Source organism: Ostrinia nubilalis, chromosome 7 (genome assembly GCF_963855985.1).
Source record: "Ostrinia nubilalis chromosome 7, ilOstNubi1.1, whole genome shotgun sequence".
Taxonomy (NCBI): Eukaryota; Metazoa; Arthropoda; class Insecta; order Lepidoptera; family Crambidae; genus Ostrinia; species Ostrinia nubilalis.
Genome location: NC_087094.1, coordinates 3,144,532 through 3,160,247, shown reverse-complemented (window position 1 = coordinate 3,160,247; position 15,716 = coordinate 3,144,532). Strand labels below are relative to the sequence as shown.

General features: G+C 38.1%; 1 protein-coding gene and 1 long non-coding RNA gene across 2 annotated transcripts in view; both read left to right on the top strand.

The window, feature by feature from the left end:
- The window catches only part of LOC135073067 (uncharacterized), a 110,083-nt gene extending 106,026 nt beyond the window's left edge, over positions 1–4,057 (top strand). Inside the window, exon 3 of the long non-coding RNA XR_010257576.1 lies at positions 3,984–4,057. This is a non-coding gene — a long non-coding RNA (uncharacterized LOC135073067). The remainder of the gene's footprint in view (positions 1–3,983) is intronic.
- A 476-nt stretch (positions 4,058–4,533) lies between these two features.
- The window catches only part of LOC135073465 (nephrin-like), a 108,468-nt gene continuing 97,285 nt past the window's right edge, over positions 4,534–15,716 (top strand). Inside the window, exons 1-2 of the mRNA XM_063967648.1 lie at positions 4,534–4,589; positions 4,730–4,822. Of these exons, the coding sequence (XP_063823718.1) occupies positions 4,534–4,589; positions 4,730–4,822 (149 nt within the window). The remainder of the gene's footprint in view (positions 4,590–4,729; positions 4,823–15,716) is intronic.

The following is a 15,716-nucleotide window of genomic DNA, read 5'->3' as shown; positions in this document are numbered from 1 at the left end:
TTAATCCAAGGTTCTTCCTAGGTGTAGCTTTTTATTAATAAGGGGGTAGTACTTCTTTAAATAAAAATATTTATTTCACAAGTATCCCCATCAATAATTATAGAGTTAAGGAAGGATGCTGGAGCAGTAAACCCTTCCTGCCTCGCATAACCTAAGTACCATACGATGGACACGTATGATACTTCTTCTTCTTCATCCTCGGTCCCTCACTGATGAGGATCGCGACCACAGATAGTGTTCCTCCACAGACTGCGGTCATAAGCTGTGTGGACCGCACGATGCAAACTCCCGCCCACCGTCTTCCTCACCGCGTCCGACCATCTCGTCGGTGCCCTGCCCCGAGCGCGTCCCCCTTCATACTGTATGATACTTAGGTTACACAAAAAGTATCTTTATCTTCGAACGCAACCAGATCTGAGGCTGGTGGCTATAGTAAATGTTGTTCGTCTTGGTAAGACCTTTTAAATGACACTACAAACATAACTATTGGAGCCGGGTACCATTCTGCAAAAAAGTATGTATATCTTCGTACACAACCAGATCTGAGGCTGGTGGTCATAGTAAAAGTTGTTCATCTTGGTAAGACCTTTCAAACGATACTAGACACATATCTATTGGAGCCGGGTACCATTTTGCCCATTGTCCTTTGCGAAAAACAATTCTGACTTAATAGTCAATCAGCATGTGAAAGGAATAATGGTAAGCCACACTATTAACACGCTCAAAACCCCGATTAAAGCAATTTATGTTTTATTAATCATTCCCAATGTTAAAGGACAATGGGCAAAATGGTACCCGGCTCCAATAGATATGTGTCTAGTATCGTTTGAAAGGTCTTACCAAGATGAACAACTTTTACTATGACCACCAGCCTCAGATCTGGTTGTGTACGAAGATATACATACTTTTTTGCAGAATGGTACCCGGCTCCAATAGTTATGTTTGTAGTGTCATTTAAAAGGTCTTACCAAGACGAACAACATTTACTATAGCCACCAGCCTCAGATCTGGTTGCGTTCGAAGATAAAGATACTTTTTGTGTAACCTAAGTATCATACAGTATGAAGGGGGACGCGCTCGGGGCAGGGCACCGACGAGATGGTCGGACGCGGTGAGGAAGACGGTGGGCGGGAGTTTGCATCGTGCGGTCCACACAGCTTATGACCGCAGTCTGTGGAGGAACACTATCTGTGGTCGCGATCCTCATCAGTGAGGGACCGAGGATGAAGAAGAAGAAGTATCATACGTGTCCATCGTATGGTACTTAGGTTATGCGAGGCAGGAAGGGTTTACTGCTCCAGCATCCTTCCTTAACTCTATAATTATTGATGGGGATACTTGTGAAATAAATATTTTTATTTAAAGAAGTACTACCCCCTTATTAATAAAAAGCTACACCTAGGAAGAACCTTGGATTAAAATGACATTTCCATACCAAATGACAATTTAAGCCAGAGTTCAACTAGGGTGGAACTTTTATTAATAAAGGGGTTACAGTTTTATTACTTCTTAAGGGTTTTATTTTATTATGGGTTGCTAAAGCGAATAAACCCACAAGACCCAATAAGTCCACCCACAAGATGGACCGACGACCTCATAAAGGTAGCGGGAAGGCGCTGGATGCAGGCCGCTACCAACCGGCCATTGTGGATATCATTGGGGGAGGCCTATGTTCAACTGGACGTCCTATGGCTAAAATGATCATGATGATGATGATGAAAGCGAATAAAGGGCTAATAGCTTGGGTAGTTCATCGTACGTGTTATCCTTTCCTTTTCAATGCTTTTTTTAGTTATATTAATAGATTGTAGTCATAATACATACTCGTATACATGGATGATTGTGTTATACTTTCATTATAATACTAAGTGGAATTACTGCTTTCAAAACGTGAATTAGAACTGGCCCCATAGCAGACATTTTCCTACATCTAAAGGCCTTTTAAAATATATATTGGTTATGGCTATTGGAGCGGGTACCACTTTCCATACATTTGTGCCCATCATCCTTTTCATTGTTTGCATGGTTGGATTACATTTATTTTATTGCAACTACAGCTGTTACAATACTTTTAGTAACTTAACCCTTAAACAACCCGTGAATCGAGACACAGTAGAATGCAATCGTTATAATTCAGGTACTTAATTATTTACTACAGACACATCCATTGACTTAGAAAAGTATAAAATGACTCCTGTATATACCAATCTTTTGACCTTTTGTTGAAAATTCATAAATAAAAGTTAAATCATGATTGGTATGGTATGTACCGGCACTACCGGCAGTCAAAAAGACCAGAATATTGAATATTCATTTCAAACCATTTGTTACAGTGGAGATTTTGTTTCACTACTACCCAAAAAACGGGCAAACGGGACAGCAATTCCCAAAAAATACACCTCCAATCTATCGGCCGAGCGTATCACTTACTCTTGGCAGGTGCATCATGTCCGTGAAACAAGTAAAAAAGGTGGAGGCATGAAAAATGTTATCGAGCGTGCCATGGAAGGAGCCAAACTGTACCCATAAATTGTACGGGCCGCATACTGCCCGTCCAGGAAGCGGCTGCCTGATGCGGTCACGCGCGTCTCAGTTGTTTTGCACAATTTGTTTGCATAGGGGTATTATCACAGTTGTGCTTCACACTGTGTAGTCTTGGCACTATAGAATGAACTAATTTTCCAAGGCAAGATATCGCCTAGGCTAGTTTCAAAGGAAAGAACATCAGAATGCCATAGTGTCATTTGTCAATTTTGAATTAAATTCATAGAAATCTTCTGTCATAGTCGGATAGTTATCCTCACAAAGAGTTGGAAGTAAGAAGACCTGACATAAAGTATTTACCAAATCCTTGGCACTTATTCAGCTATTTCAAAATCAAGGCTTTAGGCACTCCAATGCCTTTTTCAGTAATATTAGCTGTATCAACGCCATTAGTGTTATGTGTCAACTAAATCTGTTAATTAGAGTACTATTAGTATCTAGCTGAAATATCCTTGACGTGTTGCCTATTCCTAGTTCTATTGTCAGTTGTCTAGTAGGATAATAATATAAAACTGTGTATAGTCAATTAGAAGCTCTAGAAGTCAAGAAGTTCATCCAACTGAACAACTTCTCAGCACAGACAGTATAAGTTGTTACGTTACTAATCAGGACGTGATTCTACAAGCAGCCGCAATCAAAAAGTGCAAAAGCCATTGAGAGTTGACTGTAGAATCGTAGAGTTTTCAATGCACGCGTTGAGTCATTGCTTCGCTCGGCACATGTTTGCGAATCAGGACTGTGTACAGGCCCTAACAGAAGTTTCTTTTGAATTCAAATAAGTACGCCGCTTACAAATTACTAGCAGACACGTAACATCTGTCTTACCGTAGTCACGTTTGCGGGAAAGTTCTGGTTTGTATTAAATATAGGACGAACGCATAACGCTGTTGTATGGGGAAACAACGTTATGAAGAAAATTTTGTGTTTTTGTATTTGCGATAGCAAGGAAAATACTGTGCGTTTTATGTTTAATGTAATGAGTGTTATTTTGCAACAAAATTGGTCATGAACGAATATACGTAATGTAGGTAATTGATATAACAGTTGATATCATAATATAAAATTAATTTTCATAGCATTTTTCGTTCATTTGTTCGTTCGTTTCAGCCATAGTTATACCATAGTTCATAGCATTTTTATCATCAACATATTTTGAGGGCTATGAACGGTGCAGTTGTGATTTTTTTGATTGATCCCCTCCAAAAGTCGAGAAGCCCTCGATAGTGCTGTGGCTAATACTCGTATTATTTAGCAGCCTTTAACTTGCTGATTCACGGGGATAATTATGGATCTAACGGGATATTAACTTTTATTAAATACTTGTGTCCAAATTACTTACTTACTCCAGCACACACGTGGATATTATGGCTCCCATTTAATACTGAACACTTGTATCCGAATAACGTCCAGCACACTACATAAATCCGTCCGTCCAACAGGAAGCCCGGCGTCTGGCGTGACGGGCGCGGTGACGCGCGTGTCGGCGGTGGTGAACGGGGACGTGGAGCTGCCCTGCGACTCGCGCCCGCCGCTGCGCAACGACAGCCTACTGCTCGTCGTCTGGTATAGGGACGACAACCCCGTGTACAGGTGAGTTCCTTGTTTGTTAAAACTCACATATAATTTTAGTACTTTACGTGCAGAAACAAGTGTAGTGATCGTGAATCTGAACGTCATAATATGAGAGAGAGAGAGAGACTTGAGGCCGCCCTAGCGCAACGAAAGCTTGCTGCTCGTCGTCTGGTATAGGGACGACAACCCTGTGTACAGGTGAGTTACTTTTCTTTGAGACAGTGTTTGGATTATTGTGACAGATGTCATTTTTCTTGCTTCACGTACTCAAAGGAACCAAGCGACTCGAGACCGCCCCAGCATGACGACAGCCTGCTACTCGTCGTCTGGTATAGGGACGACAACCCCGTGTACAGGTGAGTTACTTTTCTTTAAGACAGTGGGCAGTGGAACCAAGTGACTCAAGACCGCCCCAGCATGACGACAGCTCTGCTGCTCGTAGTCTGGTATAGGGACGACAACCCTGTGTACAGGTGAGTTACTTTTCTTTAAGACAGTGGGCAGTGGAACCAAGGGACTCGAGACCGCCCCAGCATGACGACAGCCTGCTGCTCGTCGTCTGGTATAGGGACGACAACCATGTGTACAGGTGAGTTACTTTTCTTTGAGACAGTGGGCAGTGGAACCAAGTGACTCAAGACCGCCCCAGCATGACGACAGCTCTGCTGCTCGTAGTCTGGTATAGGGACGACAACCCTGTGTACAGGTGAGTTCCTTTTCTTTAAGACAGTAGGCAGTGGAACCAAGGGACTCGAGACCACCCTAGCGTAACGAAAGCTCTGCTGCTCGTCGTCTGGTATAAGGACGACAACCCCGTGTACAGGTGAGTTCCTTTTATCAAACTCATCTACACATAATTTTATTTTCCTTAGTTCAAAAACAAGTGAATTAGTGATTGTGTATCTGAACGTCATATGCCGAGAGAGTTGAGGCTGCCCTAGCGCAACGATAGCTTGCTGCTGCTTGCTTGCTGCTCGTCGTCTGGTATAGAGACGACAATCCTGTGTACAGGTGAGTACTTTTAAAAAAAGTGGCATTGACAGATTTACTAGTAGTTTCTTTTGCTTCATGTTGCAAGTGCCATCTTGTGGCCAAGCAACCAGAGGTTGCCTCAATTTTCTTTCGGGTTGTCTGGTTTGAAGATGACAATCCTGTTCAGTATCAGATTCGTACTGGCTTGCTTGATAAAACAAAGTTCTTGTAAATGTGCAAATCCATCCGATACCTCTAAATGGCACCTCCTACTCGTAATATAGCTTCACGTTTTAAATAAACTGCTCGTTCTTTATGTTGTAAACTATAAAATATTTTTCGAGGAAATTGTGATTGGTAACGTCTTTCCACGGCAAAATCTGACCCGGGCAGCCGGCGCCCGTGGTCGTTCAATCCATAAATAAGAAAGTATTCCTCTTTCCTGAAATTTAATATTATTTTTATAAATTCTACAAAATCCTTAAACCAGCTTCATCCGCCAAACGTTTGTATAATTCAAGAAATCCGCAGTAAAACGTTCAAAAATAAACGTGTACTCAGAAATTATTTGAACTTTGCTCTATCGAGACGTTTTGTATGCGGTTTACTTACCTGCCACTCTGGCTCTCATTTGCCAAGATTTTCGATATTTGGAAAGAAAACTAACCGTCGGTATTGTTGATGTTATTTTTATTGGTATTTCAATATCGAATTCATTATTTATATTCTATCATAAAACGAGAAAGAAACAAAAATATTTATTTATTTTGCTGTATTCTTAGCTCTTTTACTGGACTTAAACATAAATCAATGTCTTGGATACATTCTCTTTAGCTTTAGATATTATGTATAATATATATTTTTATGTGTATCCAGTATTTTAGTTATGTTTCAGAAGTGACTGTGTATTTTGAGCCTATAAGGCACCCAGATTACAGCACAGTGCAATCATGGAAAATAATAAGTTAGTTGAGACTTAAATATCCAAAGATATTTAGTTATCTTTTCTTTGAAGTTTTCAGTGAATGTAGAAACCAATGATTTCTATAGTATCCATGGTAATAGTTACATTATCAAAATGTTTTGCTTTGAATACCTTATCCCTCTTTTAAATTAAATCCAACTGAATCACTATCAAAGCGACCAAAGCCTTTGAGATACAAGCATCTTTCAACAGTAAAAATAGCATAAAATCTTTAAACAATCGATCACAAAAAGTGATAATACAAGCATAATATAATATTATATTTCTAAAGTAAAAATGGTATAAATCTTTTAAAACTTAGCACAAAAACTAACGACAAAATACCTTTATCTATGGGTATAAAATAATGTACGCAGTTCGAATTGGGTCAAAAGTACACAGTGATACAGAAAAGGGCTTATGAAATTTACTGCCGACCTGTCCGATGTCCATAGTTTTATCCCTGTGTTACTACTATTTTGCCCTTTAGTTTAGATCCCTTAACCCTTTCGGAGCCAGTATAATATTTGTGACATACACAACGAGAAAAGGCATTTTAGAGATAAAGTGTTTCATAAAAGAGCATGGTAAATATTAAAGCATATTAAAATTCTTAAAATCTTTTTCGATTTGGAATTTTGTGACGTGGCCTGATAAAAGTTATTATTTTAATAACATGTGCCCTTAACTTACTCAATGACATGCAAAAAAGGTAACTTCAATTTAATAAAGTCACCTTAACAAGAAAATCATTGTTATTTGATTAGTATTTATTTAAATTTATCATTTGATTGGTCCTTCGAGCCGGATTATTACAAACGAAAATAAATCCACTTTTAACGAAAATAAATACCTAAATTAAAAATAACATTATAATGATAAAGAACATAAAACAATAGATGAAACTAAGGACGTTTTAGACTAGACACAAAGATAATAATAGCTTGAGCGAGAGGGTAACTAACTGTCGCCCACAGGACTTGCCTGGACATGACTGGGCCTGTGGTTTCATTCACTACACTGAATCATATTTGGCGAGTATAAAATGTATGCAGAGAAATACTTACCTCAGTATTTGTTGAGCTGAGATTAGAAAGAAATACCGTTTGTGTAATATGTTTTATGTTTGTATTTTGACAAAACGAATTGTCATTCAAGTCATCAGTGAAAAACAACTAGTCGCATTGTGAACAGATAATATAACAAATATACGATCCAAGAGTGCCTTGCCTATATTTTAAGCTCATACTCGTACATAAGGCCTTCACAGCACAAGAATCAGTAGATCGTATCAACGCGTCCCCTTTAGTGAGATTCTTATCAACAATATTTTCATTCAACAAACAAAATAACGATGACTCCGTTCTCAGATACAATGTTTGATAAACCTAAATTGAACAAAGTCAAAATTATAAATGCAAAAACAACTCTGTCTGTTACCTTTCGACGCTTAAGCGCTTATACCACTGAACATTATTTAGATTTGAATTTGATATAAACATTCAACATTTTTTATCCCGGGCGTTTTGAAAAAAGGACCCGCGCAAAAAAGTCTAAGGCTGGGTTGCACCATCTTACTTTAACATTGACAAACGTTAAAGTAAGATGGTGCAAATCTGTCAAACTCCATACTTACAAAAAACACCGGTTATCGTCATAGTTAGGAGGTGCAAACTCAGCCTTTCTGTGACAGACCGACAGTCACTTAGGCGAAGCCGCGGGAAAATAAGCTAATGCTTAAATAGATTTAGACGCTTAGGTTGCAAAATTATAACACAAAGTCATATCTACCTAGTGCCTTTTGTGTAGTCCGTCAGCCCACATACAGCTAGTCTACGCCCGCTCATCCGGCTAGCTCGACCGCTGAATAAACTACCTAACTGAATTATGTACCGCAAAGATTCGGGACAGAGGTGTTTGCACCTTTACAACGCGAGCTAATTCGCACTTTATTGTGGTGACGGCCATTGTACTCCTCATTAGGTTTTCCAGTTTACTTTGTTATGAGCCTTTTAGTTTGTAATGGAGTGCAAACATTTTAGCCCCAGAGCTCGTTCCGAAAATGACGTAAGTAAGCGTTGGATGAAAGATGTGATTATATTATCCTAATTTACATACCGCCTGCTCTTAAATTGAATGAAAATGGAAAAGGGGCTGTAGTTGAGCTATTTATATGCCATTTTATTGGACTGTGATTGCTTTATGCTCTTTATAAAATAATCTTTAATATTGGATTTGACGTTAAATTTATTTAAGTGCAATAAGTATTTTCATTCATTAAAAAGAAGAGATTTGTGCGGGAGTTCATACGGGAATCCCGTATATCATTTAAGATTACGTTAAACAATGGAAGGACGTGTGACATTTGACACTAAGCTCGCTCAAGGTCATTTGATAAACATAGTATGAAAAAGGTACTATGTGATTATTATGAGAGAGAGGCGATGACGAGATGGACTTAGTTCAGTAAGATGATAGTTTTCTATTAACAGTAGCTACAATGCAATAGCAAAAGACTCATCTCCAAACAAAGACTGCAGCTAAAATAAAACGAAATGAAAAGATAGTAGAAATGCATTAGATTACCATCCAGATACAGAACGATAATTATGTAGTTTCAATTCAAGGTGGGTCTTATCTGCAGAGCGTGCTAACGTTAAGCTGGCTTACACAAGGAGTTTTTAAGGCTGAGTTGAACCACCTAACTTTAACTGTAACTATAATGATAACCGGTGCTTTTTATATGAAGTTTGACAGATTTTTGAGGTTTGTCAAAGTTAAAGTAAGATGGTGCAACCCAGCCTAAGAAAGCTTTTGAACGCAGCGACCTTTTAAAATACAATTTTAATATTATTGCTTGAAATAAAACTGGTCTCCAGAGACTGTTCCTGGTATTTCAACAAAGTTAATTTATAGAAGGGCAGAAGGGGGAATAACATCTGAAGTAGATAACTTGAACCCACTTTTCACAAATTGTTATTAGAAATCTTTGGGGCAAATTCTAATACATTATTAAGCTGATACACGGAATCTCTGTTCCTGGTATTTTTGGATGATTTATTAAGTGGCAGTGGGCGCCTTCGTAGAACTGTTAGGGCAGAAATATTCTTCAGTACCAGAAAATTTATGTAAATATCTGGCCTCCTACTTGATGGTCCTACTAGTGAAGATCACGGGAAGCATCTGGATGCAAACAACATAGGACTGGTCGTTTTGGAAGTCCTCGGGTGAGGCCTTTGCCCAGCAGTGGATGCCACTAGGTTAAACCGAACAACTTATAAATTATGTAAACCATATTCCTCCTGAATCACTAGGAAAAGAGCGAATATTTGACAAAGCAAGCAACAAAAGCCAGAAAAGTTCTTCAGAGATTCCGAATATTCCTATACTCTACTACAGAACATTCCAGCGAGCGAATACCACATCAAATATCCAAAAAATATTAATAATGTAGCAAATATGTAACGTTATATTTTTACAGGTACAGAAAGATCCGGTTGATTATAACGAATCCCGTCCAAAAGGGTCCCTCTTCGTTGACCCAAAGTTCGTATAGCATAAAATTCATCGCAAACTCATGAACGCAAATAATTTCTCGTCCCTTTTTATATTATACGGCATGTATTATGAAAACGGTTATACAGTATACATTTTTTAATCAACTACAAAAAGAAACATCTTGTTAGGTTGTCGCTTTTGTCATGATATCACATTGAAATTCAATGATTCGTATCTTTTGTAATAAACAAAGTATGTCAGTTAATTTAAGGCTACAACATTATCAACAAATTAATTGCTTTGTAACGGACACCAATTTCTTAGAAAATTTAATAATTAAACATTTCTACAAATAACTCTGAAACCTAGCCAGCTTTAAAATAGTTTGTGATATTATTATAACTATATGGCCTCCGCCGCCGGCTCAGTATTAAAAATATTCGTCTATGTTAGACTAGTACATCATACGAGGCAAGTAATATGTATTTTCTTGATTGCTTGCGCATTTTACTATGTTACTGTATCATTGGTTTTTATCAATTTTTTTGGAAATAATATTGGAGATATGTAGGTATTGCACAATTAATTACGTATAGTCATATTAGCCCCTCGAGCAAAGTTAAATAATTTCTATGCTTGTGTTACTAGTAAACCACATTAGTCAAGCGGCGACGAAGTTCTAACCATAATAAGACAAATTCAAATTCACTCTATTTTAATGATACTAAACGGCAGATAAATAGTTAATATTCCTACCTATTCACAAAAACCGTCAACCGCAAACCCAATTGATGTATTGGCATCACGTCAGTTTCAATATTATTATCCGTTTCACTTAACGTTTCGCTTGTCAGACCGCGATACCCTAAGCGGGTGAGACAAATTAACAGAGGTCCCTATAGGGATTTGTCGCTTGGTCACAGCCTGGATATAAGAAACAGTTCATTTATTTCACGTTTTAGTTTTTTTTTGTCTGTAACAATCACATGCAGTGGGCTATTTGACGATTATGACCGCTATTGGCTGTGCTACAATGTCGTGGAAAGGTACTAAGAGCGACAACATCGCAAACGTCAAACTCTAAAAGTTATTACACAAAAATTGAAGAACTGGGTCCGTTAGACCCATTAGCGAGTCCTTAAGTGTTAATTGGGATGCAGTCTAGGATGGTACATATCTGCCCTGTAAGTGCCTATTCACTCTCGCCTTGAAGAGGCCCGGATTATAGTTTTCGGTAAAGACAGCAGCAGTGATTTAGGTACTTAGAGTACTTACAGCTGTACAATATTTAACTGTTTCTATATTCTTCTCATTATAATCATTTCAGGTTAGCTATTTCTGGAACCACTCAACCTCCACTGGTTGGGTTTCATTTAATACTAAATTTTAATTTAAGGGCTATATTACACCGGGACACCATGGCGGCGCAACCAGTCGCTCTATAGAGAGTTACTCACCTGGTGTCCATTTGGTTGCGCAAAGCTGCATACATTTTGTTGGTAGCCGCGACTGGTTGCGCCGCCATGGTGTCCCGGTGAAATATAGCCCTAAATCCTAGTGTAACAAGAGTTGCAGTACTTGCAGTGGAGGGAAAGAGAGATAAAATTAGTCCCTTCCAATTACAGCTAGGTAATAAAATGGAAATACCCTGATAATTTTAATAGGATTTAACGAGTGTTTCGAGCTCAGACTTTCGAATATATGTAGGAATAAGGGTCTCTTCAATGACTAATTATTATTGAAATTACGGTTTTAACGTTTATTTAAAGTGATAGGTTTACAGACTGTATGCAACGAGATCAAATTGTCGAGTGTTAGAAACGTTCGATTTGAAGTTGACAGGAGGGCGGCGCGGCGCGAAGTTAGCTGCGATCTTCACTCTGGTTCCGCGCCTTTGACGTCATGAGTTGTTTTCTTGCGCCCATAGATGGCGCTAACATACCGCCAGCCTTGAAAGCTCATGATTGACTTTCAAAATGTAGTCCGGTAGTAGGTTCTTCGATCTTCGTTTAGTTTCATTGATTGTTGATTGAAGCGATGCAATCTTCATTTTCATTTGTTGTAGGAAGCGGAAGAGGACAAAGTTTTGAAAACGCCCGCTTCACTATTCCAGTCGATGTTCGAATGTTTGCGACGCGTGCAACTCCATCTTTGCCGGGAAAAATTTCAGCAATTCTTCCCAATCTCCACTTGAGTGGTGGTTGTTAATCGTCCTTGATTAAAACTAGACTATCCAGTTTTATTTCATTTGTGTTTGTCTTCCACTTGGTTCGAATTTGAAGCTCAGTGACGTATTCAGTGGCCCAGCGCTTCCAGAAGTGTTGGCGAAGCTGTTCGATCCTGTCGTAGCGTGTCAGGCGTCTAGTCTGTGCCTCGGTGATGTCAACAGCGGCTGGAGCGGTCAGGGGGCGGCCAATGAGGAAGTGGGATGGAGTTAAGGGAAGGTAGTCGGAGGGATCTGTGGATAAACAAGACAAAGGACGGGAATTCAGGACGGCTTCGATTTGTGCTAATACCGTGCTAAATTCCTCGTATGTTAAATTAGCATTGCCTAGTATGCGTCTCAGGTGATACTTACACGATTTGACCCCTGCTTCCCAAAGTCCCCCAAAATGAGCAGAATAGGGAGGAATAAATTTAAATGTAATACCATCATTTGCAGCTAAATCGATTATTTTATTACAATTTATATTAGAATAAAGCGGAAATTCTTTTTCTGCACCGACAAAGTTTTTTCCATTGTCGGAAAATATTTCTTGAGGTTTCCCTCGTCTAGACATAAAACGTTTTAAAGCTAAAATATAATCAGCTGTTGATAAGCTACTTACGAGTTCCAAGTGAATGCATCGTGTTACAAAACAAATATATAGGCAGATGTAACCTTTAATTAATTTTGCACCTCGCCCTTTGCGATTGAGTATAAAGACTGGCCCGGCATAATCTACGCCAGTACGTAAAAAAGGAAAACCTGACTCTAATCGTTCCACGGGTAAATTTCCCATTATAGGTTTGAAAACATTGCCTTTCATACGAACGCACGTTACACACTGATGTACTACCTTCCTGGCAAGATTTCTACCTGCTAGCGGCCACCAACTTTCACGGATAGTGCTCAACATGAGTTGAGGTCCCGCATGAAGTAACGTTTTATGTTGATATTCAAACAAAAGTATTGTAAATCGACTTTTGCTACACAACAACATCGGATGTTGTTTATCAAACTCAAAGTTGGTCGCATTACAAAGTCGCCCGCCAACACGAATTACTTTAGAACTGTCTAAAAATACATTTAAACCGATAACTTTATTAGATTCCTTGCATTTTTCTAAAGGCAATCCTTTGAGTAAGTTGTTATAAAGCGAGGGAAACGATTGCATCTGTGCGAATCGACACAACATTTGCTGCGACTCGCTCAACTCAGCGGCAGATAAGGAACCGGTTCGCCTCAGCTGTTTATTACGCGCGTTATAAATAAATCTAAGTAAGTAGGCCCCCGTACGTTTTAATCTGTTGAAAGATGAGAATCTATCAAAATCGAATATGTTTTCTGAATTGATGCATAAAGTACTTACGCTTGTAGTTTTTGTTTCAGGTAAGTCTTTACAATATGTCATTGGTTGTTTGCTAGGTGACCACTCAGAACAATGCAAGTAACTGGGACCATGCCACCATAAATTATTATTTTTGAGTTCGACAGCGTTTAAACCCCTTGACACTAAGTCAGCTGGGTTATTTTGGCTTTCAACATGAAACCACAATGTATCATTTGTTAGTTCATTAATTTCTGTGACTCGATTTTGGACAAATGTTTTAAGTAAATGCTGTGACATACTTAACCAACCAATGACGATGGTCGAATCTGTCCAGAAATAAACAGAATCGAATGTTAAGCTTAGAGACTCGATAATATTTTTATATAAGCGTGCACCTATCAACGAACCACACAACTCCAATTTAGGAATGCTGATAGTTTTAAGCGGTGCTACTTTACTTTTTGCACATAGTAAATTCATTCGTGTAGTGTTATCATTCAGTATTAATCGTACATAAGCACAAGCGCCATAAGCTTCCTGTGACGCGTCTGAGAAAATATGTAATTCTAAACGTTTAGTATGAATACTCCTTATGAATCGTGGAATTTTTATTTCGTATAAGTATTTTTTAATTGAATCAACAAAATTTGTGAACTTAATTGAGACATCGTTTGGAACGGGATCGTCCCAATCGAGTTTACACAGCCACAACTTTGTTTTTAATTTTCGTTCTAATGCAATAAATCGTTTATAAGCTGTCGTATAGGAGTCACCTAAAGAATCGGCTGAATCTTTCAGTGGAATACGTACTGAAAATCTGCCGTCTAATTCACGTTTAGTTGTATTTATAAATATTTCTTCGCATTCACGTTCGGAATTAGTAAGAGTGTGTTGTTTTGATAACTCTTCTAATTCCCAAAACTTTTTTAATTGTAAATCTATACCGACATTTTGAATAAAGTTACATCGGACGGTATTATTTTTCGATTGCAATTTATTCGTATAAATAGGTCCTGAAATGACCCAACCTAATTTTGAATCTTGTAAATATAATCCCGATGCTAATCGTATTTTATTTTCGTTTAAAAGATCCCAAAAAACATCCACTCCAATCAATAAATCAACTTCAGAGGGTATATTGTAAGTAGGATCTGCAAGTTGAATATTTTCAGGTATTCGTATTGATTCTACGTTAATATTCATTGTTGGCAAGAATGATGTTATATTACATGGCAAAACATAACACCGAATAAGCGTATAAAAATCGTTTAATTTTGATCGTATATTTAAATCGCATAATTTATTGGATTGTGTGACCGACTGTCCCACTCCAGAAATTTGAACAATGGACTGTATATAATTCGTGTAATTTATTCGTTTACAAAACGCTTCTGACACAAAACAATGCTGACTACCGCTATCTAAAAGCGCGCGGGCTGTGTGTCGCATATTGTTTTCGTCGATTGTGTTTACATTTACACTGTTGGCACGGCCCGAAATAACAGTTTGTTATAGAATGGCCACCGCGCAGACAATTATGGCAAAGTTTCTTTTCATTTACTAATTTGTACCTATCCTCGATTGATAAATTCAAAAACATACTACACATATATAAAGCATGATTTCCGCGACACATCTCACAACAACGGTTACGTTTGGTCGTTTTCCCGTTATTTGTAGCTACATAACTCTGAGTGTGTGTTTGTGCTACCTGCGGTTTCGAATCATGAAATTGTTTACTGTGATATTTATTGTAATGAGAATTAGGGGGCTTGTGAAAACTATGAGCACTATTTGCGTTACTACTAACGTTCACCATTTCCAACAAATCAGCTCTATTTCTCAGGAATGTTAACAAGTCGTTTAATATTAATTTACGTTTAATTTCTTGGCCTTGAAAACCAGAAATAAGCGTTCCCTTATAAGTTTCCCATTCGCGTTCGGTTGAAGAATCAAGTTTACAGACAATTAAGTATATAATTAGTGTATCCCATGATTCTGTGGGCTCGCCCAACGATTTCAATGAACGTAAATTTCGCAAAATAGAATCTATGAGTTTTCTAATGAGCAAAGGAGATTCCTTATTTATATTAGGTATAGAAAATAAGGCTTTGACATGGTTGTGCACCAAAAGTCGATCATTTTGAAATCTATTGTGTAACAATTCCCATGCGTGGGTATAATTTTCTGCTGTGAACTCTAATGCACTTATAACCTGTAAAGCACCACCGCTAAGTGATGACCGCAAGTAGTGAAATTTATGAATCGCATTTAAATCTGCCCGTCCGTGTATCATCGTTAAATACGAATTTTTGAATTCAAGCCAGTCATCATACGAACCACTAAAAGAGGGTAATTTGATGTCAGGTAATTTAATCTGTAACGATGCATTTTTGTCACTTGAAACCTGCGTATTTACCGAATTTTGGTTATTACTTTGGTCTTCTATAATTACTTTAGCGACAGAAACACTTCGAAAATATTGTTCTTCGAAGCTTTCGCGGTACTCAATATTTATTGAAAGATCATTATCATCACAAAACTGTTCGATTTTATCTTGAATTTTGTAAAACTCATCAATAACTGATTCCAACTTCAAAATTCTTAAATTTAGTTCAACTGCTTGACATTTT